Source organism: Trichoderma camerunense (assembly GCF_050948025.1).
Source record: "Trichoderma camerunense strain CBS 138272 chromosome Unknown V8C40scaffold_11, whole genome shotgun sequence".
In the NCBI taxonomy this organism is placed as follows: Eukaryota; Fungi; Ascomycota; class Sordariomycetes; order Hypocreales; family Hypocreaceae; genus Trichoderma; species Trichoderma camerunense.
The window spans coordinates 902,079-928,607 of record NW_028145359.1 but is presented as its reverse complement, the minus strand read 5'-3'; the positions used below and the strand labels follow the sequence as shown (position 1 = coordinate 928,607).

Below are 26,529 nucleotides of genomic sequence, written 5' to 3'. Positions count from 1 at the left end.
TGGTTGTTCGCATACATTAGAGTTTTGCTTAGTGGGCGTTTTCTGAAACAGGGCATATGTTTTGTAATTTTGCAGGATGTGCCCCATGTTCTTTTCTTCTTTCGTTCTCTTCTTTGGGGTTCGTTTGGTTTGGGTTGACTGAAACGAGGGAGAGTTTGAGGTGACGGTGAAGTTTGAGGAGAATATAATAGGGTCCATGTACTTGGGTTGCCATTAGCGCATTTGGGAAAAGTTACCATTTAGTTATCAGCCTGAATTGAAAAGTTCAACTGACTCGAGTGATCTCCATTGTTAAGCTTAAAAAATTGAACAAAATAGTAGAACTTCAATTGTAGATATTCTCCTATCGTTCTTGGCGACCTCGTATAAACCCCATCCATCGGCAGAACAAGTACCCGTCCCAATAAAACATGCCTCTTTAGCTACAATAGCACTAAGCAGTCAGCGTACGTAAACAAGGAACGTGGGTGAGTAAAACCGGCGACGCGATTCGACGTTCGGAAGCTCCCCGCAAAAAAGGGTCCCGAGCGAGGAGTATAAATTGGGATGGGCATATTAGGCTGAGTTTGAATAGTAGGGCAGCAAATACGGAGTAAGTAATGCTAAGCACTGGTAGACTGAGAATTTGGCAACGATGACGGAGGGGTGCGGAGGGGGAGTGGAGACCGGGAAAGCTGGAGATGGAGATGGAGGCAGAAATGAAGAGGAGTTGGATGGTTTCTTTTGTTTTTGTTTTACTATTTTTTGAAGGTGTATAGCTGTTTGGGCTGTGAGATATATGAGTTGAGAGTTGAATTGGTAAGTGGTTGAGTGTTTCTTTGCTTGTCCTATTGTATCCGTATATGAAGCTTGTTACACCTTCACGACGTGCTGCATCTCCCGACTCAGCCGTCACTGGCCGTCTCGAAAACTTGATGGAGAGATGAGGGGCAAACAAGCTTAGTCTGGGTCCCTCCGGAATCGCTCCACGATGGCCCGAAGCTACTGGGACGCTCAATGATGCCTAGCATCGAGCTTCATCAGTGGGGAAGGGGAGAAAGTGAGCTGTTGCTTTCCCCTCCAAAGACCTTCCATATAAAACCAAAGCTCCCGCATAGCTCTCTTTGTTCCCTAGTGGAGGCTTATATGAGAGTGTTATTAACGATTAACGAATATCTATAGCAATTGAACGAACACAATGGCGTCACAAGCTTCTGGCAGTGCCGAGCCGGCATTCGACCCAAAGTCCTCCGCGGACTTCCTCCAGTTTCCGTGTCTTCCTCCAGGAGGTGCGTTGAATCGTTGGTCGCGAAAGATTACCAAGGACCATGACTATCCTGGAGCACAGGTACGGACATATAGAGATTTCTGAACGAGATGGGAGCGTGGGCTGATAGTTGGCGGCAATTAGGCCATGTTGTACGGTGCTGGAGTGCCGGACAAGGAGAAGATGAAGAATGCGCCACAGGTCGGCATTGCGAGTGTTTGGTGGGAGGGAAATCCATGCAAGTATGTTGCGAGACAGCTCTTATGAGAAGCTTATTGGGAAAATCAGAGCTAACGAGGTTGTTATAGCACACATTGTAAGTGACGAGACTATCGACCGCACGTTTGGGCATCACCAAAAGACGAAGCAATCCAACTTATACGTGAACCGCAGTGCTCGAATTCGGCCAAATCGTCAAGCGAGCCGTCGATAAGCAGGGCATGCTCGGCTGGCAATTCAACACCATTGGTGTTTCTGACGCCATCACCATGGGCGGCGACGGTTAGTTTCTCATCAGCACCTATTCTATTTTCGATATGAAAGATACACGATTCTAACAGCTTCAATTTTACTCGATTCCTTTTAGGCATGCGATTCTCCCTTCAGTCTCGTGAGATTATTGCCGACTCCATCGAATCTGTTACTTGTGCCCAACACCACGATGCGAATATTTCGATTCCGGGATGTGATAAGAATATGCCCGGTGTGGTTATGGCTGCTGCCCGCCACAACAGACCGTTCATCATGATTTACGGAGGAACTATTCGCAAGGGCCACTCCAACCTGCTGGAGAGACAAATCAACATCTCGAGCTGCTACGAAGCTTCCGGTGCATATGCCTACGGCTCACTCAAGGCCAAGACCAACCCTGATGCCCCTGGACGCACCAGTTCCGACGTCATGGACGATATCGAGCGTCACGCCTGTCCCGGAGCTGGAGCTTGTGGTGGCATGTACACCGCCAATACTATGGCCACAGCCATTGAAGCCATGGGCCTGACACTGCCCGGCTCATCTTCATATCCAGCCGTTTCGCCAGAGAAGTCGCGAGAGTGCGAGCGTGCCGCCGAAGTCATCAAGATCACCATGGAAAAGGACATTCGCCCTCGCGACCTCATGACGCGCGCGGCCTTTGAAAACGCCCTCGTGCTGACCATGATCCTCGGCGGCTCGACAAACGGCGTGCTACACTTCCTCGCCATGGCCAACACCGCCGACGTGCCCCTGACTATCGACGACGTCCAGCGCACCAGCGACCGCACACCCTTCCTGGCTGACATTGCGCCTAGTGGAAAGTATCTCATGGAGGACCTGTACCAGGTCGGCGGCACTCCTTCAGTGCTCAAGATGCTCATCGCAGCGGGCCTCGTTGACGGATCCATCATGACCGTCACGGGCAAGACCCTCGCTGACAACGTCGCCGACTGGCCCTCCCTCGACCCCGGTCAGAAAATCATCCGCCCCCTAGACGACCCCATCAAGTCCAGCGGCCACATCCGCATCCTCAAAGGAAACTTTGCTCCAGGCGGCGCAGTCGCCAAAATCACCGGCAAGGAGGGCCTCTCGTTCACCGGAAAAGCCCGCGTCTTTAACAAGGAGCACGAGCTCGACGCCGCTCTGCTGGCGGGCAAGATCCGTCGCGAGGACGGTAACCTCGTGCTCATTGTGCGGTACGAAGGACCAAAAGGCGGGCCGGGCATGCCTGAGCAGTTGCGTGCTTCGGCGATCATCATGGGTGCGGGATTGAGTAACGTGGCGCTCGTGACGGATGGACGGTATAGCGGTGCTTCTCACGGATTCATCGTGGGCCACGTCGTTCCTGAGGCGGCGGTGGGAGGACCGATTGCGTTGGTCAAGGATGGCGATGAGGTGACGATTGATGCTGTTAGCAATAGAATCGATGTTGCGATTTCGGATGAGGAGATGGAGGAGAGGAGGAAGCAGTGGACGCCGCCGGAGCCGCCGGTCAAGAGAGGAACGTTGGCAAAGTATGCGAGGTTGGTGGGAGATGCGAGTCACGGAGCTGTGACGGATGGATGGTGAAGATGCTGTTTGTCGATTTTCTCATGATGGAATGAATACAATGATAAATCGTAAAGGTGCACTCTGCCTCGATGTGATGTATGATGTATGTTCAAGCAGGATGATGAGTTTCTCTTGTCGTTGTTCAGAAAGGATGAGTATCGTGATGAAGGGATGTCATCATCAGGAAGCAGCATCACAGAAGTCAAACCGCTATATAACCATGCAATACCCCGATCGACACACCTGAACATTCACCTTGCCATGCGACATCCCCTGTTGAGACATCTGCGTTCGACAGCCCTTTATGGCACAAGCCCTCACAGCTTATTTCGGCCCCCTGTATCATTCTGAATTGAATCTCTCCACATCGCTCCCATCTCATTGTAAGAAAATGAACCCCAGTCTTCAAACTCGTATATGACAAAAAGAGCAAAAAACACGCAAAGAAAAAAAAAGAAAAAAAGAAATCAAGGGTATCGTGCCTCGACTGCTACTTTCTTGAAACCGCTCAATCACTCCGACATGAACCTTTGCATCGCTGCTCCCCTCCTCTCATTATCCTACATCATGCATGGACACATATATACACTCATCGCTCGTCCCCATCCCCCTAGGTCGCATTCGCCAAGTTTAGTCGCCCAGCGGCATGCCCTCTAAAGCATCCAACAGGCGCCGCCAATTGTCGGCCAGCATCTCTGCATACTTGACGCGCTCGCCAGCCCAGTCCTGGTTCCACCTGCTGACATGGTATTGCGTCGACTGGAAGGTGATGAGCTCGTCTCGCAGCGCCTCCTTGACAAAGATGGAGCGGTTGTGCTGCTGCACTATAGACTCCTTGTCCTGTTTAAAGCGTTAGCGTTTACCTGTAAAAATTAATAAGTATGAAAATCAACGCACCTTGATGATGGCCTCTGCCACCTTTTCAATCTCCCCGGGCTTGACAAGGCCTTCTGGCTTAGACCGCAAGTTGGCCAGCTTAGTCTCGTTGGCCTGTATCCTCCTTTCCAAGTAGGGAATGTTGTCCTTGTCTAGCCGCTCCCTTCTGTCAAACAGCTCGCGAAGGCTAACCAAGGCATCACGCTGTCGCTTCAGATCCTCCAGCACACCTTCATCCCAGCCTCGGCTCTCGTCTTCAAGTAAGCTCTGGCAGGTCCGCAGATGCTTGCTCATGGCCGTCAAGCCGTCGTTGAGTAGCGGAACCTCGCTCGTATCCGTAGCATAAGTATCCGCAGAGACCTCGGTGAGCGAAATGAGCGACAGGGCAACCCGCGCATGATCGGCGGCTACACCCTCTGTTCGCTTGACGAGGCGGTCCATGATGTTGCACGAGTTGATGTATAGCTCGGCAGATCGGCGAACTCCGTTTCGCGTTCGAATAAAGAGGTCTTCGAGGGTTGGTGGCAGTGAATCTTCTAAGCCGGGGGGCAGTGCTCGGTCCGTAAATTCATCTTGGACAGAAATTGTTGCTTGCTTTCGCCACACAGCAAGTTCCTGTACCTATGTTAAACAATTGGTCCCCCTGTCGTACCAAGATGGAGATTACACAACTTACCGTAGGGACAGTCAAGAACATAATGACGAGCTGCTCTGCGCTCAACACCGGGTGTCGTACAATGGCATTTAGGAACCTACCTAGCCCTCGTCGTCGTTTTTCGATAAAGGCGCCATCGTTGGATAGGTGGTTTCCATTCACGGCTACCCTCTTAGGTGGCAATAGGGGCAACATTCTAAACGGATACCTCTTGTGCAAGCAGTCCAACAGCCAGACAAAATCGCTATATCGTCGAACAACCTTGCTCCCGCGCCGCTGGCTGGTGACTTCGTAGTTGTGATGCTGAAACATGAATATGCCCTCCTTGCCAGGCATGAGAGTAACAACGACGACTTCTTCCGTATTGTTTCCGACACGGCCTCCCAAGCTCCGGGATGGAGCAACAGGAGGTGGGACGATTGCTCCGATCTGACCAACGCCGTCCCCTCCAAAGATGTTGGGGATGGGAGGCTGAGGTTGAGCTCCAAAGATGTTTGGGATGGGCGGTTGAGGTTGAGGCTGGTGTATATCGGTAAAGCCACCACCGGCGGGCGAGCTGCCGTAGAATCCAGCCCCCCATCCGCCCTGACCGGACAAAGAGGTACTCGAGATTTGTCGTGGGCGATTGGGAGGGCGGATTGGCTCTGGCGGAGCACTGTAATGGTTCGTGGGGCGTGGCTCAAACGCTGGAGGCGCATCCTGGTTGAAGCCGCCATTGTGTCCATTGAGGGCGGGATTGTGGCTTTCGTTTCCATTTTGATGAGAATGTCCCTTGTGCATATCTGGTGTGTTCCACGGATCGTCATCGGGGTCAACCATGGTTGATCTGCTCAAGATGCTCTCAGGGGCTTGTGAATGCTCAGGTTCGGGCTGAGATGCCGGATGAAATTGAGGTTGAGGTTGAGGCTGGGGTAGAGGCTCGGGGTTGTAAGACTCGGGCTCGGGGTCGGATTCGTGTTTGGACGGGACTTGCGGCGGTTTTGCGGCAAGCTCAGCGACAGGAGGCATAATCGGTTCGGCGGTCAGTCCAGGCAGCTTGGGCCGAGGGATATCTAAACGAGATGATGAAACATTAGCCAGCTGCCCCAGCATTGATAACAAAAGCATAGTTTTAAGAAGCTATCGTCATTGTAGAATTTGCATAAAATCAGTTGGTAGCAGCAAATTGGTCTCTTTTCGACCAAGCAGCGATTGCGACTGATTCAGAGTTGAGAGCGGAGTTGCCAAAGCGGACTTGTAAGAGTAGCCCGCAGCCGTGTATTCGCGTCTGACATGACGGCCCCCAACCAGGCAAAGAAAAGAGCAAGTGGGAAGTACGTATCAATGGGATGTTGCCTCACCTCTTCGCCGTTCATCTACTCCATCAAGGCTGATGATGTCGCCTTCTTGCGCCAGGCCAATGAGGGCCAGAACGACGTTGAACTCGTTGCGCGACAATAGCACATCGGATCCTCCTGGAGCTACAAGCGACATGATGCGCGCCTGAGCATCGGCCTCCAGTCGGGCCACGGCAAACAGCTTGGCAATGCCCGAAGCTGTAACCTGACCATCTTGGCCGTCCTCACGCACTACGGCATCAAACGTCTCGATATAGCTGTCGGGCACGTCCGAAGCCGGCAGTAGGTTGCGGATCAGCTCGGCTCTGCTCTGCTGCTTGCGCGGCGTGGGCATGTCCCAGGGCGACGAGGCGCCGCTGCCGTCGTCGAAGAGGCTGGAGGAATTGCGGCCGGACGCTGGTTCGTCGTCGAAAAGGCCGCTGCTTCGGGCTCCTCCGCGACGAGGCGACGAGCCCAAAGCTGGCCCATTGTCGGTGGGCTCATCCCCAAAGAGCGACATGCTGTGGTGGCCGGGCGCCGGTGATCGACTCGCTGGAGCTCTTGTGCGGCTCGTGACGAAGAGAGACAAGGGGAATACGGCAGAAGGAGAGCAAAAGAAGGGCGAAGATCTGCTGCGGCCGCGGGGTTGATGCAAAGAGTCTGGAGGAGGCGAGGTTGGGTTGGTTGTCAGTCGCAGTATCAAGTTGGCTTAGTGTTGATGAACTCGTAATGGCGGCGCTAGGAGGTTGGACTAAGGCGGTCACTGTGCGCTCAGCGGCGATTCCTGTTGGCTAGGCGGTCGAATAGCGCTGTAAGACAGTTGGCATGGGGGGTTTGCTGTAGATTGGAATGGAAAAGGTGATGTAGAGCAACAAGGTTGACTGGGGAGTATATCATAATAAATGGGGTGAATTAGAAGAATACAAGGAGAAGAAGGAGAGAAGAAGCAATTACTATTACTGCACGCCAGGTGAGACGGTGAGGCTTGAGCTTGGCTGGCACATGTCAGAAGCTCCCTGATTACCTACATGTACCTACATGGAGTCGATGACACCGATATTGTCAGTGCTTTGCCGGGGATTTGGTGGAGCAGATAAGCGACTGCGATAGGCCACCTCTTGAAGATGGTATCCGGGGATAAAAAAGATGCATGCTACTAAGACATTGGAGATGCTGTTCATACTACCTTCTAGTAGCATGTATCGTGGTATGTACAGTACTTTAAAGATTCTAAACACTTTATATCACACTGGGCGAATATACTACTTTTGAATCATCATATATTGTACATTTCATATCATACTCCGTCCTCCTCTGCCAGCCCTTTTTATTTTTATACATGCCACTCCCATCTATGCACCACAAGACCTACACCCATCGTCTTTCACTGCACAGCATTTCCACCCTTACCACAACGTCTCCTCTGCCTTCTTCTTGTCCGTCTTCACCACGCTCTTCACCTTCTGCACACCAGGCACCTTAAAGTACAGACTGGGCGACTGGCCTGGAGCAATCTGGTGGCTCAGGTATCCTCTATGCGCTGGGTCTCGGTAGTACTCGATGTCGGCACGGCTCGTAGGGTCGGGCAACCTGTATCGGAATGGGCCCTTTCTCGCCTCTGCCAGGATCCCTTCCACATGCTCCAGACCGACGGGTAGGGGCTTGTCTGTGTTGACCGACTCGCCCGTCAAGAGACGCTGAATGGCCAGTTTTGTGTAGTATCTGGTGAGGACCGTGCCTCCGGCAGCCTCGATGGCGGCGATTGCTCCTGAGGAGACCCTTGAAACCATGACGTTGATTGGCTGCTTGAGGTTCTCGCCGCCTCGAGAGAGAATCTTTACGCCATCCTTGACGCTGCCAATCAGCTTGCTTTCGATCAGCTCCTTTGGCGTGATTTGCTTCGTGGGGTCGAGTCGGCCTTGGTCGATCCAGTTCTGGATCTGGTCCAGGTTCACTTCGGAGATCTCAGGGGCTCGGCTGATGGCAGTTAGCATTTGCTTCTCATCTCGACATATGGCGGGGGCGCAGAAAACACCTGCCCCGCCATCGTCTAGAGACTCACAAGTTGTCAAAGCCCTTTCTGCCGTGCTTCACAATCAATGGCGTCTGACCACCCTGGAACCAGGGCTTCACCTTGCCATGCTGTCCCTGACCCTTATGACCCCTTCCGGAAGTCTTTCCGTGGCCTGAGGAGGGACCGCGACCGACTCTCTTCTTCTTGTGAACAGCGCCGGGATTGTTGGCCAGGCTGCCTAAGATCGAGGCATTGCGAGTTTGCTGGAGGGTGAGGCGAGCGAGACAGGCGGTCAATGAGGTCGCGGGAGTGCTGAGAGTCGCTCTGCAGCACAGCGAAGCGCTGGGAAATGGTATCCGGGGAGGCATCGTGGGATAATTGGCCGATCTATCGCAATGCGGGTAGACTTGACGGACCTTGAAGTTTTTGGACTGGCACAATTCGATGGTGCTGCCTGAGGCCTAAATCGGAGCTAGCGTGGTGGTACGTACCCGCTCTTAGATCAACCAGACTCGTGCCTCATGCAATTGATCGAAAGAAGTTTGGAAGTGTTAAATGAAGAGCTTGAAGTTTCATTAAAATAAAATAAAAAAGAAGAGTAATGAAAATAAACTAAGAAGAGCAGATAAACAGGCATTTAATAATACAAATTATGTTAGGTTTCACTCAGTCTCTTCCACATAAAGTGTCATTTTGTAGTTGTAGATGAAAAATGCTATCGTATTTGAAGCTAGGTGCTGCTCTCACTTAATACTTCCATACGGTACCCAGATAGCGAATGATGGAGATGATATTTACACCTCGAAAGTCTTCCAATTCTAGCAAACAAGAATACTTTGGTTTTTTCTCACATGCGAACATGGAGCTCATGATGAGCTGAGCAAACCATCTTACTGAGTGAAGATGGCGCATATCTCAATATATATGAGTAAATGCAACACGGTATTCCACCGATTGAGTATACCAGCAATTACCAGATGCTTCATTTAAAGACATCAAATAAAGTACATATAACATGAAATAGTTTAAAGATGTGATACAGTAGCTAATATTTGGTATTCAGCCTCTTTCAAGAGGAATACTTGCCGGGTAGGACCATGAGACTGGCTGGCTTTCACGTCGACTCGGCCAAGTGATCATACTGAGAGCGATATTGACAAGCAATCAGAGTGGAAACACATGTAGGTTATTCCCGATTAATATTCTCTGCCGCGCTAACAAGTCCTAGTTGTACGACTGCATCTGCAAGTCTCATCACGAGTGGTAGCACTTCTGGCGTGGGGTACTTCTAAAGAGTCTATGAATGCATCAGTCCTGCTGCAAATAAATGCATGCATTCTATGTACAGTAATTATTCTAGACCATTAACTCCTCTATTTCCAGGAGGAAAGTTGAAAGAGACTACATAATTACATTAGAGCTCCTTGGCTCTCTGCTCTCTTTGTTCCAATGCCTGTATCAATCTTCGAGTTCTTGACCCTTTTGCTTTTCGAGCTATTCGTGGTAAAACAGGCAGCCATGCCTTGTGGTTAAGAGCCTCTATTGCACTTGGACGATTGCAGGGATCCCAGGCCAGCATTTCCTGCAGTAGCTCAAATAGCGGTTGTGGAACACGGCCCTTGTCCCTTCGAGACTTTAAAGTCGTCTGGAGATGTTTATAGGAATGTCGTGTTACCATGAGGTTTGCTGGTGGTCTTAAACATGTAAAGAGCCATGATATAGCAAGTGCCCAGATGTCCAATTTTGTATCATCCAGTTCTCGGTACTTGTCTAGCCAGACCTCTGGTGCAGCGCAGATGCTTGGGTCGTATGCGTCTGGTCGCTGCATGCATAGAGATATATAGGCTCGTTGCTCATATATTAGCAATGATCCGGGCTGAATATTTCCGTGAACAATTCCCTGGCCATGGAGTTCAGCCAAACCGCATAAAGTCTGGTATAAATACTTGAGATGTGTGTTAGAGTCTAGCTTTCTCCAACGCTTATGGAGAAAATTCTGCTCAGCCAGAGGCATAGAGAAATAGGTGGTTCGACATTGGATGACTGCGCTACTTGGCTTCAACAAGCATGGAGGAGATGTCCAGTGCTCACACCAAACGTCGAGTATGCCAAGTATACCGTTATCTGCTTTGTCTCTGTACCGAGAAGCAAGCTTAATCTGATCAATCATGTATCTTCGCCCTCGGATTTTATTGTGCAGCGTCTTTACTGCCACCGGTTGTCCGGTATAAATGTGAACCCCGGTCTGTAGTGAAGATGAGTTCGGAACTTTACGATGCAGCCATACGTTCCAGAGAGTTTCGATATCTGTGCTAGGAATGAAGCTGAAGAGCTTATGATGGCGATGATGGAGAGACCGGTCGATGGTTTTGCTGAATCTGCCTCGATCTTGATGGCTGACGGTAAACTCGAGAAGGAAGCGATATGGGCCGAATTGAAGGTAGTTTTTCCTTCGCCGCAGAACGCAAGACTTGACCTTGCTGTCTGGTCCCCCGCATATTTCTACATCCTGATCGTGTATGTCTCCTTGCTCATAGATGATGGGTTTATTTGACCGTGATCTGAGTACCAGAGCTCCTGACTGTGGATGGAGGAAAAGAACGGCATGAATGTGCTTGATGTATGCACGAACTGTCTTGGAGCTCGGCGTTTGTGATGTGTCCTGCGGGCAGAGAAGAATTTCCGGGACAAAAATATCCCCCATCTTGGCGATGGCTGGCGAGGGACCGGCGCCAACCCTCCACTTGTAGCAAACTTCGTCCTGACGCGAGTTGTGAGAAGGGATGGATATGCGGTAGCCAATTGTCTCCTCACCGCTATGGAGGGTCGGTGGTGATGATTTGGACTGGATTTCCGATAGAAGATGAATGGCGGCTGGATTCGCTGCGGAGAGGACGAAATAGTTCAAATCTCGTACCAGCGGGTTCGATGTTGATGTCATAATTGGGATTCAGTGCTGCCAATCGCATGAAAATCACCAACGCGGGATGCACCATATATGGTGTAGATTCAAGGATGAGATCGTACTGACAAGGTATCTGGACGCGTTCAGGTATATATAACCAAACTACCCCACGGAGTATAAAGTACAATTATCCATTTTGTATAAACTCAACCCGGCGTTTTTCTACGATACATTGCATAGAGGAATGGGTTGTAATAAGCTTGGAAAGTGATATGTGAATAAAACCAAGATCTCTGCCGTGCAGGCTTACACCACGTATAAAGTAGTGGAGTATGCATTCGGTCGGGCAGCGACGGTGTGTGCTGTCGGCTCACTTTAGCCATCACTGCAACATTCTATTGAGTACCTTAAGTAATGATACCTTCGATTTTACCTCTATTGAATCCATGGATTAGCGAAGAAATAATGAAAATGAACGGCTTTGCCGAGGAAAAGAGCCAAGCTGCATCAGCCCACTCAGGTATCTATTTCCCAAAGGCGGCTCTACTCTCACCGACAGTATCGACAGATACATTAGCAGTAACGCTTCATTAATAGCAGGACATGTGAAAGAGAAGCGAATACATCTCTCAAAACCCAGATAGGACTTGGGCATAGAGCCCAAGCAATTTTACCGTTTCGTCTGGCGATTTGCCGCCGGGCCCCGAGTCTCAATGTGATCGTAGCGGGAAGAAGCCAAAGGCGAATTAGAAGAGTTCTTGCGACAGCTTGAGAACAAAAAAGCCTGGGATATTATCGATGACCGGGACTCAACATGTGGAATTCCATACGACGATGGAGACGAACCGGAATTCGCCGAGAACTTCTACACGTACTCGTAAGGTTGCCAACGAAACCCCCTGTAAACGCCCGGGACCTTCTGATGACGGCGACGATGAGTTGGCGACTGTGAAATACGGCTGCGACTCCACCAGTCCCGCATTCGCCGTCTACAGCACGCTGTACCATCCCGCCCTGATGGAAAAGGATCCTCCAATAGCAGAGTAGAGCCACGTAGGAAACGCAAGGAAGCGATGACAGACGTCAATTACGGAATCGGGAATTAACTTTACGCTCTGCATGTTACAGGAGAGATTCGGCGGCCAAAGCTGTCGAATCAAATCCCACCACTAGTCATTACGACACCTAGAAGTAATAGCCTCGTTATAGCATATATATAACGAACCAGTATCTATATATTAGTATAGATAATACTTTTCCTAAGGGATAAACCTTAGAATAATTCTAAGGTTTATATTAGTAAAGTAGTTAAATTAATAAATAAATAATTTTATTACTAATTATAAAAAGAAGTATTTAAATATTTAATTTAAATACTATTATATTAATAATAATTAGCTATTTAAGTATTTTAATAAGTAATATAAAGTAAATTTATATATTTAATTAACTTAAATTAAATTAATAAATAAAATATTAATTTTTTTTTAAATTAATAAATAATTTATTAATTTATTATTAAATTAAAAAGTTATATTTTAATTTTTTTTTAATTAGTTAAGGGATTAAAGTTAATCTAGTCTAGCTAACCTATTAGCCTATTGTCGCGACTTTAAGAGCCGGGTCGTAATAATACACTTGAATTCACTTTCGTAGTTTTATACATATATTTGCACTATTCACAGGTAAGTGCTAATCCATCTTTTGTACTAGAGATACTCTTTCTCTCAACCGATCTCAAGAGAATATTCGGTAAGCCATTGTCGCCATGTCTTCCTCTCAACGTTTACCACCAATGTGATAAACTTTCTCCCTTATAAAAAGGCTATGCTGGGGGTGGCCCGGAAAATCTAATCTCCATATCAGTATTCTCACCGGCAGAAATGGAGATGCCAAGAGGAGATATGTTGATGGAATCAGGCGCCAAAGAAAGTGGACGATAAGTGACTGGCAGCCATAGAATTTTCTTCCCATTCCAAGTAATCCAGCTCCTACCGACGTTCAAACCGTATCCTTCAAAACGAAGTTGCTCCGAAGTTATGGTTTTGTAACTATCCGGCGTCTCGTCTTCAGTCTGAAGGTCTTTAATGTTAATTAAACCACACGTCGTTTCAATATACGATTCTCTAGATCCGAAGGTCGACGAAGTAATGCTTCCAATGATGAGTCTGGTTTTTTTCTCTCCCATGGTAGATATCCAGATATCCCCCCCAAAAGGACTCCTAACAAGCGCTTGCCTGCCATTGTTGGAGATGGCGATCACTGATGAATCGCCGCCGGGGTAAAGGCGTTTAGAGATGTCGCATTTGCACCACTCTTCGCCATCATCGTTTTCGCAAATATGATCCTTGACATACATGACGTTATCACCAGTAAAGATATCCCACACTACCAGTTTCCGGTCTGCCAATAAAAGGCTGAAGTACTGTGCATTATTGGAGAATGCCATTGCCGCGATATACCGGTTAAAGACTATAGACTGGAAGATTATTTCCCCTGTGGACGTCTTCCATATAGTGATGTCATCTGTAACTGCAGCGAAATATTCGCCACTATTCGAAAATGTGATGTGCTTGCATGGCCTGTACCCCGAAAAATTCCAGAATCCCGTCTCTTGTGGCCCTGAAGTTATTTGCTGTTCGTTGTCCTCATATAAAAACCTGGGGTCTGGCGGAAAGGTCGTTTTCTTATCAAGATCCCTTTTCACAAATTCCGCCACATCTCTATTGGTGGCGATGTCCCAAACTTTGATAATGCCTGTTTGTGAAATTGTAGCCACCAGATTGGGGTTATATGAGAATGTGATTTTCGAGAGATCTAAATAGTCATCATTTCCATCATTAGTGCTTTGAACATCCTCTGTCTCTGCAGAAGTAGCCATGTCCCATATTGTGATATTTTGAAAGTTGATTGATGCCAAAATTTTGGAGTTTGGAGACCAGGCGAGGCCGCACGGTAGCTGCCCTCTAATGTCCAGACGTGTCTGTATGGTACCAGCTTTGAAGTCCCAAATCCAAATGTTACCCCAGCACCCTCCAGCCAGGAGCTTAGAGTCAGTTGAGAACTCGAGTGATGTGAAAGGCTCGGTGTTATAATGGCCTCCTCTATGAAGGGTCTGAATTTCCCTTTCCGTAGCCAAGTTCCAAACTTGAACAGCGCCTGACTCCCATGCCATGAATTCGGAGTCACTTGAAAAGCAGACTTGAAGGCGCCCTCCTACATGTAACGTGTTGAGGCGCATATGCTCCTTGTGTGCAACCACGTCCCATATGGTTATCTCACCCCAGCCAAATGCCAGAAACTTAGCGTTATTCGATAGATTCACTAATTGTTTGTCTTTTTCCCCTTGGTAATCATAACTGTCGTTTACAAGAGATACCTGTGCTCCTGTAGCCAAGTTTTGAATCTGAATAGTACAATCAGATATATGTGAAGCGCAAAACATGCCATCCCTGGAGAGAGACGAATTGTAACCAGGAGACCATGCTTGACGATGTACAGCACCGGACTCTACGTCCCATGAAATAACAGGGCCGTTATGTGCTGCCAAAATGCGTTTAGAATCGCCCGAAAAAATGAGCTGGCTGATTAATTCTTTACATTTGAGTGTCCGGATTTGCGTTCCTGAGGTAATATCCCATACTTTTACCTCATGAGCATCATAATCGACCATTGCGATCTTATTGTCGCTTGAGATTGCGGCTGGGATCAGCAAGGACTTGACCTCTATTGTTTGCAGAAGAAGGCTCCAATGACTTCCAACGAGTGGCTTCGTTGTAATCCAAGACAGTAATTTCTCTTCAAAAAGAGTTCTCACGATACTAAGCTTGGGGCTAAATAGAATCCCAGAGAGGTATATTTGAAGCGGAGCATTATAGATGATCCATGAGTTGTGCTGTGTAAACCGACGAATGTCGTAAACCAATTGTGAAAGTTCGCTGTTAGAAGAGTGTCTCTCAAGCAAGCCCCCCAAACGGCTGATGTATGGAATGCCACCCGGCGGATTTCGCATCAAGCTCATGACTTCGAGCCAATGAAGGATGTGTTCTTTCAGAAATGTTAATATCTTGGCATCGTTTAAAATAACTTGATTATGTGTTTTCTCCGAATTGGAAATTGAGTCGCAGATGTGTTGAAGCCAATGGGAACAAGGATATCTCAGAGAGATCAATGGGTCGGGCTCAGGCGTCTTAATATCAGCAATAAGAATTGCGTGATCGTTCAATTTGTAGATATTTCGGTATAGTTTCTGTTCCATAGCATTGATTGAATGCATAGCCATTTTGTGGTGAATCTCCTTGATGCCATTTGGGAACAGGGTAGATTGCGCTGCGCTGTTGCTTGTCAAATAATCTTTAGATTATTGATGTATGAAGTAGACGATTTCGTCCTTGACTGTTAAGAAAGAACCGCAGTTATGTATAAGGCTTTGAAGCGTGGATGGTCGAGTGAGATTCCCTTTGAAGCTTGCTAGAGTTGCTAGCTCTTGGAGACGCAAAGGCTGATAAGCCAGTACGGTGATTCCGAGGATAGATTCACATAACTCAGACTCTCTCTTTTCTAGACGTCCGATTTGATGCAACATTCTATCATAGAGCTCAGTAAGATCCTTTGGTAGTCCGTTCAACCGCTCCAACACAGATTCGCGGTCATCGTAATGGATATTCATATGCTGTAATTCTTGAAAAACGATTGCCACCCAAAGGAAGGTTCCGTTGGCCTTTTCTCGTACCAAGTTGCACACCTCTTCTGTTAACTCATCGTCATGTTTCAAGAGTGGTATCTTGGATGCTTTATAAGAAATGTATGTATCCACAGCAGCTGCCACAACGGTGGCGTTCACCTCAAGACTGAGATTCACACCCTCAGCACCGGCATCCTCAAGGCTTTCCCGAATGTTTGCCCAGTTTCGACTAGAGAGAATCCATTTGACATTTCTAGAAGGCAAGACTTCTTTAATGAGGGCAAGGAGCTCATTCAGACCGGTAGTACATTCGTCGAGGCCGTCAATGATTAAATACGCCGTGGCTAGTCTCTCATCTTGTAGAATGCTGCGAAAAATGTTCGCCAAACTGTACCACGCGTTGGGTCCTTCAAATAGTTCATTGCCAACAGGATCGTATTTTTCTCTTATATGAGAAATGAGGGATGGCTGTTGCTCGACTAACAACCATATGAGGCCACGTAAAACGGCCAGATGGTTGTTGATTGTTGGGATGGTGGCCTGACAGAAAAAGAATGAAATGGCATTTGCGTGTGATGCACTCCGTTTGATTTCATCGATTATACCACACAAAAGCATTGTTTTCCCCTTGCCCGGATCGCCCTTTACCCAGAGCAACCGCTTGTCGTCGTCATGGAGCCAAGTTTTGAACTCCGAATTGTTAAGGATCCAACGGTACGAGTCTTGAATCAACCCGCCTTTGGTTGATTCAATTCTGCTCTTATCCATTCGTGGGTCAGTGATGTACAAATCTCTCAGACATTTCTTGTCGTCATCTGTCTTTCGGTATTCTTTTTCGTCTTTTGCATGAGCAACGAGTTGCTTCACGTCCTGTCCTAGGTCAACGCTTTGGAACACGCGGACATGCTCATTGAAGAAGGCTTCGGCCTCTTGAACGGCCTTGAGATTTCCCTCCCAATCATCCAGCTTGATGAGATCGCCTAGAAAGATAAGGGCTCGATGACGGTAATAGGAGCATATACTCTTGAGTTCGAATGAAAGTAGCTTCTTGTACAGATCGATGAGTTTTGCGTGCAGCTCCTGTTGGATTCCAGCAGTGCCGCCACCGGAATTTTCGCTGAAAAGAAGCCCAGCTAGCTCGCAGTACCAATTCATTTGCTCTACCACATGGCTAACTCCTTTACAATTGGCTTCAGTCTGCGATATGGGGTTTGTTAAGAGCTACAAAGAGGTTGCATCAGTAGATGTTACTAATTGACAGAATACTGCTATCTTACCTCAAGTGAAAGGCAGATTGCGGCCCATGGAATTGCAGCTTGTGGCACATCCTTGACTACTTCGGAAACGATATTTTGGGCGAGATTGACCGTTTGTAAAACTGAACCTACGAGTGACTTGACCTTTGTTTCCTGCGAAATCTTGTCCAAACCGTCCTTGACTAGCTGATGCATTTGACTCCTTCTCTTCTCCTTGTCATGCTGATTGATGACATTCACGTCGGCCTGGACTTCTGTGTTTTGAAGCCTGCTCGATAAAATTCTCTCGTATGCTTGTACCAATGCAGCATCCTCGGTTTTTAATGCATCGTATGCACGATCCCATATCGTCTCAGGTGCTAACTTTTCTTTTTCGCTACGAGAATCTGGTGCCGGATCTAGAGTAGAATCTGGGTTGTGGTCTTGAACTTCAAACCCTTGTGTACTTGCTGGTTTGGTGATTTCTAAGATGGGTAAAGACTGATGGCTTTGCGAAACCTGCGTAGTAGGAGCCGATGATATGTCGCTCGGGGTAGATGTGCTTGTTTGAACATCCTGAAGACTTGGCTGAGGACCCTCTCTTAACGATGGGCTGCGAGATCTGCTGTGATGGCGAGGGAGCTTTTCCTTTACTTTGGAAGAAAGATGTTTCAGGAACATTGCGCAAATCGCTTGGAGTCCAACAACGCAACTTCGTTTGATGTATCCAAGATGAAATCTAAAGACTCACGGCTGCTGCCTCCAAATGAGTGGCTGGGCATTGGCGGGGTTGTCAACTGGCCAGTAGAATTGTAGGAGCAAATCCGCATAAGCACATCTGAATTGGTCGTTCATTTTATCCTTGAACTTCGATGATTGAGAGTTTTCATTGACCATTGGTTATGGGACAATTATAGTCTCTGTCGATCCGTTAACCGCGTTGAGTGCAAACCATTTCAGTGGTAGCTACGCCTTTCATCAATCTACAGACATACAAGCCAACTTGTGTCGTGGTGGACATCATATTTCTTCGCTTACCTGACCCGTATTTGGAACTAATGAGGCCCAAATTAGCTGACACGATGCATCCCCTAGGCGATAGTACGAACTCCTAACTGGCGGGCAAGAAAATTTAGGGCTATCATATTGATGTGTTATCTTCAAAATGAATACTATGAGTTGTATCAAATTAAGCTAGGTTAAATAGCAGTTAAAACTCTGTTAAGACTCTAACCATCAAGTGATCTGCTGTTGAAGCAAAGATACCCGACTATTTCTTAGGTGGGGGCCCTTGATGAATTCAACACCCACCCCGTACATGTAGTTGGCTCAAAGCCTACCTAGTAAACTGGTTAGTGACAATATAATACTTGGATAATGATGCACGTACCCTTCACATCTATCCCTTCCAGGGTTGCCAGTGTAAATACACCGACCTGGGCAATGTTGCACAAAAGAAACGGTTCGATCAGAATTGCAACGGAAGAGGTCCCACAAAGGGTCCTGACCAGCTCTCCCGACGGCGATTTCTGCGTTCTTGAGATTCTGGACCCAAAAAGCACTGTCATCTATATAGGGACACGATTTAGCACCGATGATAAAGATACGTTATACAAGGAAAGGCTTACTTACCACGATGGATAATGGTTGATCCGCATTGAAAGCCAGCATCGCAGGCCCATTGGGCTGAGACGATATTGGCAAGAGCCAGGATGGTCGCGCTAATGGTAAACTTCATTGTTTGGCAAGTTGGCTGATGTATACAAAACAGATGGGGGAATTACTTTGCTTGAGTTGGGGCTCCCATATTTCTTCTCCTCGACCGTAGCAATTGCTCCTTTAAATACCTGAGCTATATGTAAGGAGCATCCTTCGTTTGCAGTCTGAAGAAGCATATGTCTAACTTTGAACTGTATAAGTGACGTCGGATGGTCACGAATGAACTTTGCGGTGTAATTCTGCGGTGTCGGACTTCACCGTGTCTAGATTTTCCGTGTAACTTATCCTGTGTTTTGCGAGGTTCCGTGTCTCGCGAGGTTCCGTGTCTTACTTTCCCGTGCCTTATTCTGCTATGAAGCCATAGTTCTGCTATGAAGCCATAGTTCTGCTATGAAGCCATAGTTCCGCTATGAGGACGTCATTTAGCCACTTTTTTCACCACAATTGACATCCAACTTAAGACTTGAGTTAGGGAAATCAACCTTATTAGTCAATAGACAGAAGAAGCGGGCGCCTTGCGTCAGAAAACTGGCTTGTATAAGACATGCTACTATCCCGAACCCCTTGCTTACTTGCAAGTACGGACGCACCTGAGCTGGAACAGTGAAGACTCTGTCACAAGCCACAAGCTTGTATCTTACGATGAATGCATGGAAGGCAAGGCTTCAGGCTTAGAATTACGCCTTAGGGGAAGCATACACAATTATGTGCAACCTTTCGGTTGTTTAGACTTATTCTGTACAATTGTGAGTCTCTAAAAGTTAACATTCAGAACAAGGCTCTGTCGAGTAATTTACAATCTTCTAGGCCATTCAATTTGATACGACTACTGTAAACTCGGCTGTTCTCGCCGATCCTGGCACCACCAGTCGCGGCCGACCCCCATTATTCGTCAGGTCGACAACAGGTCCGACGATCCAGCACGGCAACTTGACGACTGTGTCTCGATGCTCGTGCTCTTGGCTCCCCCAATCCCACCAATCCACGGTGGTGCCTTGAAACACGAGAGAAAAGACATCGCCGGGAACAGTGTCGTCAGGAAGCGAGCTCCAGTCGAAGCTCTTCGTCAAGGTCCACGTCTCACCAGCCCGGAGAGTAACAAAGTTGTCAACATCATCACCTACCCGCACGTCGACGGGAGGGTCGTCGGCAATCAGGAAAGCATCGTCGTCTAGGATGCGGCATTCAACCCATTTGTTGCCATCGTACGAGCTAATCGATGTCTCGAGCCGTCGTTGACGCCAGAGACGGAAGCCCTCGCGGAGACCACTAGGGAATTGGAAATCATATGTATGTAAGGTGATGCAGCGCTCTGTGGGCTCCAGCTCATGCCTATCAGAGACAAATCCCCCGTATGTCACTTTGAGAGTGGCGTCAAAGGAATGTCCATGAATGACTGTCGATGGGCACTCGAGAGTGACACTGATGAAAGGCGTTGACGGACTAGCAGAAGGTCATTTTCACATGGCCTCAAGTCAGAAACAAAATTTTGAAAGGAGAGAGACGAGAGAGAGAACAATGGAGAATGCATTCAAAACAGATAGAAAACTTACACTCGTTCTCGTTCCGCGATTGCCTCTAGACGCTTTGCCCCGTTCTCCTGCTGCCATAAATGCTGGTTTCTCCACCACCGTTCTTCCACGTTGGCTAACAGGAAGCCGTCCCTCGCCTCACACGCCGCTCTCCCGGGCCAGGGCACGGCTTCGGCAGCCGCCGTAAAAGAGACACGGCACCCCGCCGGCACATGGAGCGGCGGTTGGCCGGCGTCGACCCGCAGTTCCCGGCCAACGTGCTCACGCTTCGTGCCCCAATCCCACATGGCCACCTCGCCGCCCGGCCAGACTAGATCATAGCGCTCGCCCTCGATAAGTCCCTTGTGGTAGCGCTCATGTAACGGGGCTGTGAAGCGGACGTGTCCTCCGGGCCCTCCGGGCCAAAGCTCACACAGAAAGGGTTCCCTGCCCTGGACGACGAGGCGCGGGGTGGCCTCGGCCAGCTTCGCGCCATCGGAGTAGTCGACTTGGACTCGTACCAGAGAGTCGCCGTTCTGATGGTTTGTGTGGCGCCAAAGCTCGAGACCTGCGGCTGAGAAAGCCTCTACGCCGGGACTCCATCGGACAATGCAGGGCCGGTCTGTGTTGTCATCTATACGGCGGAGGGTGAACTCGATGTCATATGGCAAGGTCAATGATAGCCTCGGGCTGGCGTTCACTTCCAAAGCCAACTGCGGGATTGCAGTTGTGTTACTAGTATTGAAGGAGAATAGAATGTCAGTACATGTATTTGTTCTCAGGTTAATGTTAACAGCAGGGTCATTTATATGTACGCCATGAGCTTGTAGCTGTATCGTTCCGTACAACGGAAGTCAACGAGACCGCTGTAAGTAGAAATGTCTGTCAGAGCAGAAAAGAAGAGAAAGGCAGAAAAGAAGAAAAAGTCTCCGACTTATATAGCGCTAAGTTTAGCCTTATAAACACTAAGATATTACATGGAGACATCCATGGATATTATAACAGCATTGCGTTTATTTACGGCGGACTTTAAACAGGTACACAGCTTGTCAGAACACACTTAATGTAGTCGCCGAAACTCAGTCATCAAATATTAGTCATCCGCTGTTGACGTCGTTTCTCCCTGGCGATCCAACCCCATCATAAGCTTCTCCCTTTTCACCTCCCAAAGTTGCAACACTTCACGCAAAAATTGAGCGGCACTATTGCTTTGCAAGATATGAATACAATCACACAGAGAAAATCTTCTTCTATTCTATCCCGGGAAGCTATGTACGTCCATGATATGGGCACTCCTCTAGGTAACGCGCTTTTGTAACATCTATCTTACAGTATATACTAGAGATGCTAATTCACCATCTACAGCTGGGATAATCAAGTTTTTAACATAGGGGGAAACCATTTAAGCCACTGTATATCTACAGACAACTGGATTTCACGGCTAGTTCAGCTGGCCTTCCGTCTCAATGGCATCAACGACAGCGGCGGCAAAAGCGGCCATACCCGGACTTCGCGGGTGAAATGTCTTGACCGTGCGGGTGAGCAAGTACCACGGGATGCTCTGGCTGCTAACGTCGCCAGCGGCAATATCAGCGTTAGCCTGGGCGAAACGCAAGGCTTGCGGCCCTTGAGGGTCGTCGTGAATCTCCTGGCTGATACGGCACATGGCTTTGACGAAGGGGTCGGGCTGGGAGCCGAGCTCAGCTTCGCAATTGCTAGCGTCGGGCAAGATGATGGGACCCGCGGCAATACGGGCCTTGAGTTCATCGTTTTCCTCTGACGCCGAGTCGAAGCCGAGATCGGGCCAGCCGCTGAGGAAGAACCAAGTGTTGGGGTTGCTCGGATCGGGCTCCTGCGTGCTGCCCTCGCACCAGTGGTGGTTGTCAAAGGAGGGCACGACGTCGACAAAGTGCACTCGATTGCCGCCATGCTGGTTGTTGGCGTCCTGAACAGCGCCCAGGATGAGGCCATTCAGCTGAGCGACAAGCCCGTTGAGCTCAGTTCGCAAGTCTTGTGTCAGATAGACGATGCGGTTGGTAGGGAAGTCTGAGATGGGCTTGTAGGCCCCCCACCAGTAGTGGAAGGACGAATCATCACAAGTCGTCGTATCGGCGTTGAAGAAGGGCGGGTAGCTGGTCACGTACAGCTGGAAGTCAGTACGTGGGCTCTTGTTGATGGTCTTGAGGTATGCCGCCGTCAGCTTCGCGCGCAGCCCGTTGCTACTGGTATCTTCCATATACTGGCGAGCTTGGTTCTCAACTTCGACGCAGCTATTTCGGTTCGTGCTGCCGAGGCGGGCCGTGTTGGGCGTGATGACACAGTAATAGACGAGGTCACTGAAGTTCAGGTCGTTGCCGCCTATGGTGACGGTACCGATGCGTGCCTTGTCGGCGTTGCTCCAGCGGTCGATCTGCGAGTTGAAGCCATCGACAGTGTCTCCCGAGCACGACATGCCCTGGTAATCAATGGGATCAGAGAATGCATTGAGGAAGGTCTGTTGCACCAGGACGCCATAGTTGTTGGAGCCCACACGGCACGAGTCGCCCGATGTTGTGCCCGTGCCCATCCCCGACGCATACGAGTCGCCAAAGTGCACCATGCCCTCGACGTGGCTCTTGGCCGCCTCGGTGGGATCGTCATCTTCGGCGCTGTCATCAATGATGAGGGCGTCGTCTACGTATGGGCAGGCATCGGGTGCCAGAGACGGCGGATTTGGCAGGTCGGGGAACGGCGGCGCCCTGTTGCACGTCTTCTCGAAGTAGATGCCTGCTGCAATGTGGGAGTATGTATCAGCGTTGCGTGCCGCAAGATTCGGGTCCTGAGGCAGCTCATTCCCGTCACTGTCGCGATTAATGGTATAGGTTGTACTGTCTTGTCTGTGGTAGGGCATGCAGGTACGCTTGAACACGTTCTGGGAGAGCCACGAGCAACCGTTGAAACCATAGGCATAGTCGAGTGTCCTTTTCCCGCCAAGCATAGCCGTCGAAGTGTGAGTGATCTCATGTATCAACGTGGCAGCACCAGCGCGCTGTGCATTGCGCAAATTGATGTTGGCGCATTGTCCCGTGAGGAACTCTGCCGTATAAGTGGCTGATTTGGCATTCAGATCAGTCGAGGGGTTGAAGAAGGCTTTACAAAAGTTCATCGTCTTGGTCTTGTCATTCATATGCGCCACATACTTCTTCTTACAAAAATCAGTGGTGTCATCACAATCTATACTGATGGGGTAGTCGCTCTGCTGTCCCGAGAGCATTTTGCTCATCCTGGAGAACTTGTCTGCAGTCTGCTGCCGGAAATCACTCTGATCCCGGAGTGACTGCGGGAAGAAGGCGTTGTAATAGTTGCCAAAGTCGGGCTGGGCAGCCGCCATATCCGCCATGTCGACAGCAACGGCCAGCTCCTTTGCGATGGCTACCCTCTTCGGGAGATCGCAGTGGTCGAAGTTGTAGGAGATTGCAAATATTCGAACACACGGGTCTACACAGTGACCTCGAGAGCAGGCAAAGGCACAGAGCCCAAAATCATCGCCGTCGGGAGCCTCGCCAGGGGTATCGGGGTTCGGCGCCGGCGGGACATTGAGGAAGCCCGTCGACGTGACCCGGCAGCGGGCCATCGGACAGAAGCCGAAGCTGCAAGTGAATTGGCAGAGATCATTCCACTCATCATCAAACGCCGCAACACCCGCCGTAGCTGCCGGGTCTGAAAAGGGGGAGAACTGGGGGACAAAGGGCGGCTGCGGCGTGCTGGAACAGGCGTCAGACGGGCAAAAACCGAAATTACATGCGAAACTGCACAGCCCTCCGTAGTTGGCATCGCCGTTGGCTGGGAAGCCGGGCTGGCTCGTGGCCGGTGGCATGTCGGGCTGGGCGCCCGTGTTGGTGCAGACACAGGCACCCAGGGGGCAGTAGCCGTGGGAGCAGGTGAAGCGGCAGAGCTCATCGAAGGCGCCTCCTTGCGAGATGGCGAACCCTGATGTGCAGACCTGTTGTGAGATGGGCGCCGGCTGTTTGGCACTGCTGCTCTTGCCGGTGCCCGAGGCCACAAAGACGTTCCAGTTGGTTATGACGCTGGGGCACTTGCTGGTGATGGCCATGTCCATGTTGACAAAGATGTCGCTCGCGGTATTCGGCGGACGATATAGTTTGGCCTGGTAGTTGGCCAGGTCGTCCACAATCAGGCCCATGGGTACGCTGTGATGGTAGATACCGACGCCGCCCATGGGCACATAGTCCCACTCCTCGGGTTGGATGATGAGAAGCAGCTGGTTTTTGTCATTGGTCACCTCGACATAGGCCGGTGACTCGAGAAGCGCCGTGAAGAAGATGTTGTCCTCCATGATGGCAGACGGCTCGAACTCGATCTGCAGTTGACTAGCCGTGTTGCCCGTCGTGCCTCCTGACGCGCATGCCGCCCCGGGAGTATTGCGGTAGTAGACAACGAGCGACTCCTGGCCAATGGCTGGCTGGCCGCCCTTGTACATGTCGATGAGGAAGGGGAGATGTGCTCGGAAGCCGTCGTGGGGCATGTTCTCGACATAGTTGAAGGGCGCTTTGCCCACGTCAAAGGGGCCGTACTGCCGGTCGTCGAGCGGGCCGATGTAGTGCGACTCGCCAAAGTCGTTCCATGTGATGATCTCAATGAACTCGGGCTGCACCGTCATGACCTGCTGCCAGCGGTGGTACCAGAGGTCATCACCACGCCACAGCCAATTCTTGTCATAGCCAGGCAGGTTGGTGAAGAACCACGGTGACACGCCCATCATGTAGGGCTTGTCGCCCAGCGCCTGCCGGTACGAAGCGTCCACGTACGTCGTCATGTTATTCGGCCCATATGGCCATGCCGCCCAGCTGAAGAGTCCATCGGCAACGCCTCCGCCGGCTGCGACGGCCGGGCCGGCACCCAGTGACGAGTAGTTGGGCACGAAAAAGCATCCCGTGTTGGCTTTGATAGTGTTCCAGTCGTCGGCGTTGGCCGGCCCTTCAAACGTCGAGGCGAACGGCTTGCCCTGGTACTTGAAGTGTGCGCTGGAGCTGCCATACTGGTTGAGCATGCTCGTCACAACATCCATGGGCCAGGACCCATTGCCGGCGTAGTCAAAGGAGAAGAAGAGCTGGAAGCCCACGGCCTCGGCAGCTTGGAATGCCTGGGCCACTGATGCGTCGTTTTGTGGCCAACCAGACGCCATGTTGAGTGCGAAAGCGTCAATATGTGACGCCTGTGCCAGCCTCATGTTGGACTCCCAGTCGTTGACTCCCCATGTTGGTACGTTGCCCACCATAAAGTGCGCAAAGACGGCGGCTGCTTGTACCCGGCAGGGCACCAGCACAGCCGTCAAGACGCCTAGAGTGTTGAATAACTTCATGATGCTTCGTCTCTGGCAAAAGAGATGAGCGAGAAGCTATAGATGCAAGGACTAAAGGAGACTATCTGCATGCCATGAGCATTGCAAGTTTGCTGGAAGTGAGGACAGCCTCTTCTTATATACAAGCCTCATTTCTTCACCTATCTTGTCTGTAAATACAAATACCCTCTTCCTTGAAGGGATACAAAGAAATCTCTCACGAGAAAGCACATCAAGCATGCTGAGCACATTAGGCATGCTGCTGACATCAAACTGTAATCATCCCATAACTATTAGCATGGAAGATATCAGACCTAACGACCAAAAGATGCAAATATTCCCAGTCTCAGAACTATCGGACATATTAACACCGAAATATCATAAGACGCAACAACGCTAGCCTAGCGCATAGTGCTTAAATCAGATCTTTAAATCTCAGTCTAACCGAGCCATTGAGGACGCCCCAAAGGTCCTGTCAGGTCCCTGGCTAATACCCTAGTGCTGTTGAATTAGGTGTTTACCTTGTTCATAACCTTACAAGTAACACTATGTAAGAAGCATCTCCGGTTTACCAACCATTCGTAATTTTGTCAACAGAGAAACTCTGGCCTTGATCATTCGCAAAGTTTTGACCGACAATTAATATTTTACTAAATCTCATAACACTACAGTATCTGCAGACTTATATATGCAACAATGTACTAGAGATTAAAGCAAATAAACCCCGGTAACCATCGCTTATGTTCATCAGGCCTGAGTCATGAGAAAGCTGGTATTCTACGATGGGGACGACTATAGACTAAGATAAGAACTCTCTAGTTCAGTAATACAAGGAGTATCGGCCAAGCTTAAAACCCGACCTTAATTGGCCGGACGGAGAAATGTGTTGACTGGGTATTTCGTGTTCCTATTAGTGGAAAAGCAATAGCCTATCCGTTCCTAAATCCTACGTAAGGAGACTAAGGAATGAAGAAAATTGGGAGACACACATCTGCCAATACT

The 26,529-nt window shown here is 49.4% G+C and overlaps 6 protein-coding genes across 6 annotated transcripts; 1 reads left to right on the top strand and 5 right to left on the bottom strand.

Moving 5' to 3' along the window:
* Nucleotides 1-452: 452 nt before the first annotated feature.
* On the top strand, nt 453-3,344 carry V8C40DRAFT_248179 (dihydroxy-acid dehydratase). Its single transcript, XM_083216485.1, has 5 exons — nt 453-1,327; nt 1,391-1,488; nt 1,555-1,562; nt 1,640-1,747; nt 1,833-3,344. Exons 1-5 carry the CDS (start codon nt 1,178-1,180, stop codon nt 3,287-3,289), a joined length of 1,821 nt encoding a protein of 606 aa, XP_083072172.1. The 5' UTR covers nt 453-1,177; the 3' UTR covers nt 3,290-3,344.
* Nucleotides 3,345-3,901: 557 nt separating this feature from the next.
* On the bottom strand, nt 3,902-8,500 carry V8C40DRAFT_275498 (uncharacterized protein; the record flags this gene model as incomplete). The annotated part of the gene is made up of 6 exons (XM_083220718.1): nt 3,902-4,111; nt 4,169-4,762; nt 4,824-5,854; nt 6,143-6,687; nt 7,529-8,095; nt 8,181-8,500. 6 exons carry the CDS (start codon nt 8,498-8,500, stop codon nt 3,902-3,904), a joined length of 3,267 nt encoding a protein of 1,088 aa, XP_083072171.1.
* A 945-nt stretch (nt 8,501-9,445) lies between these two features.
* V8C40DRAFT_248172 (kinase-like domain-containing protein) lies at nt 9,446-11,314 on the bottom strand. The gene is made up of 2 exons (XM_083216484.1): nt 10,947-11,314; nt 9,446-10,893 (listed from the first exon to the last, which is right to left on the bottom strand). The coding sequence occupies exon 2, from the start codon at nt 10,834-10,836 to the stop codon at nt 9,547-9,549; it is 1,290 nt and encodes a 429-aa protein (XP_083072170.1). The 5' UTR covers nt 10,837-10,893; nt 10,947-11,314; the 3' UTR covers nt 9,446-9,546.
* Nucleotides 11,315-12,621: 1,307 nt separating this feature from the next.
* On the bottom strand, nt 12,622-17,637 carry V8C40DRAFT_280153 (uncharacterized protein; the record flags this gene model as incomplete). The annotated part of the gene is made up of 8 exons (XM_083221356.1): nt 12,622-15,390; nt 15,448-16,301; nt 16,332-16,478; nt 16,509-16,627; nt 16,658-16,742; nt 16,776-16,838; nt 16,869-16,942; nt 16,999-17,637. 8 exons carry the CDS (start codon nt 17,635-17,637, stop codon nt 12,863-12,865), a joined length of 4,509 nt encoding a protein of 1,502 aa, XP_083072169.1. The 3' UTR covers nt 12,622-12,862.
* Nucleotides 17,638-19,453: 1,816 nt separating this feature from the next.
* V8C40DRAFT_248162 (uncharacterized protein) lies at nt 19,454-21,207 on the bottom strand. Its single transcript, XM_083216483.1, has 3 exons — nt 21,002-21,207; nt 20,229-20,921; nt 19,454-20,118 (listed from the first exon to the last, which is right to left on the bottom strand). The coding sequence occupies exons 1-3, from the start codon at nt 21,004-21,006 to the stop codon at nt 19,488-19,490; spliced, it is 1,329 nt and encodes a 442-aa protein (XP_083072168.1). The 5' UTR covers nt 21,007-21,207; the 3' UTR covers nt 19,454-19,487.
* Nucleotides 21,208-21,355: 148 nt separating this feature from the next.
* Nucleotides 21,356-26,011, bottom strand: V8C40DRAFT_248160 (glycoside hydrolase family 71 protein). Its single transcript, XM_083216482.1, has 2 exons — nt 21,552-26,011; nt 21,356-21,487 (listed from the first exon to the last, which is right to left on the bottom strand). Exon 1 carries the CDS (start codon nt 25,546-25,548, stop codon nt 21,628-21,630), a length of 3,921 nt encoding a protein of 1,306 aa, XP_083072167.1. The 5' UTR covers nt 25,549-26,011; the 3' UTR covers nt 21,356-21,487; nt 21,552-21,627.
* Nucleotides 26,012-26,529: the final 518 nt, after the last annotated feature.

Bases quoted from the DNA above. Each gene is read 5' to 3' on its own strand.
- V8C40DRAFT_248179 (XM_083216485.1), top strand. From the start codon at position 1,178: ATGGCGTCACAAGCTTCTGGCAGTGCCGAGCCGGCATTCGACCCAAAG. The intron at 1,328-1,390 runs GTACGGACATAT...GGCGGCAATTAG, and splicing joins ATGACTATCCTGGAGCACAG to GCCATGTTGTACGGTGCTGG. The intron at 1,748-1,832 runs GTTAGTTTCTCA...GATTCCTTTTAG, and splicing joins CATCACCATGGGCGGCGACG to GCATGCGATTCTCCCTTCAG.
- V8C40DRAFT_248172 (XM_083216484.1), bottom strand. From the start codon at position 10,836: ATGGGGGATATTTTTGTCCCGGAAATTCTTCTCTGCCCGCAGGACACA.
- V8C40DRAFT_248162 (XM_083216483.1), bottom strand. The intron at 20,119-20,228 runs GTAAGTTTTCTA...ACCTTCTGCTAG, and splicing joins ATCGCGGAACGAGAACGAGT to TCCGTCAACGCCTTTCATCA.
- V8C40DRAFT_248160 (XM_083216482.1), bottom strand. From the start codon at position 25,548: ATGAAGTTATTCAACACTCTAGGCGTCTTGACGGCTGTGCTGGTGCCC.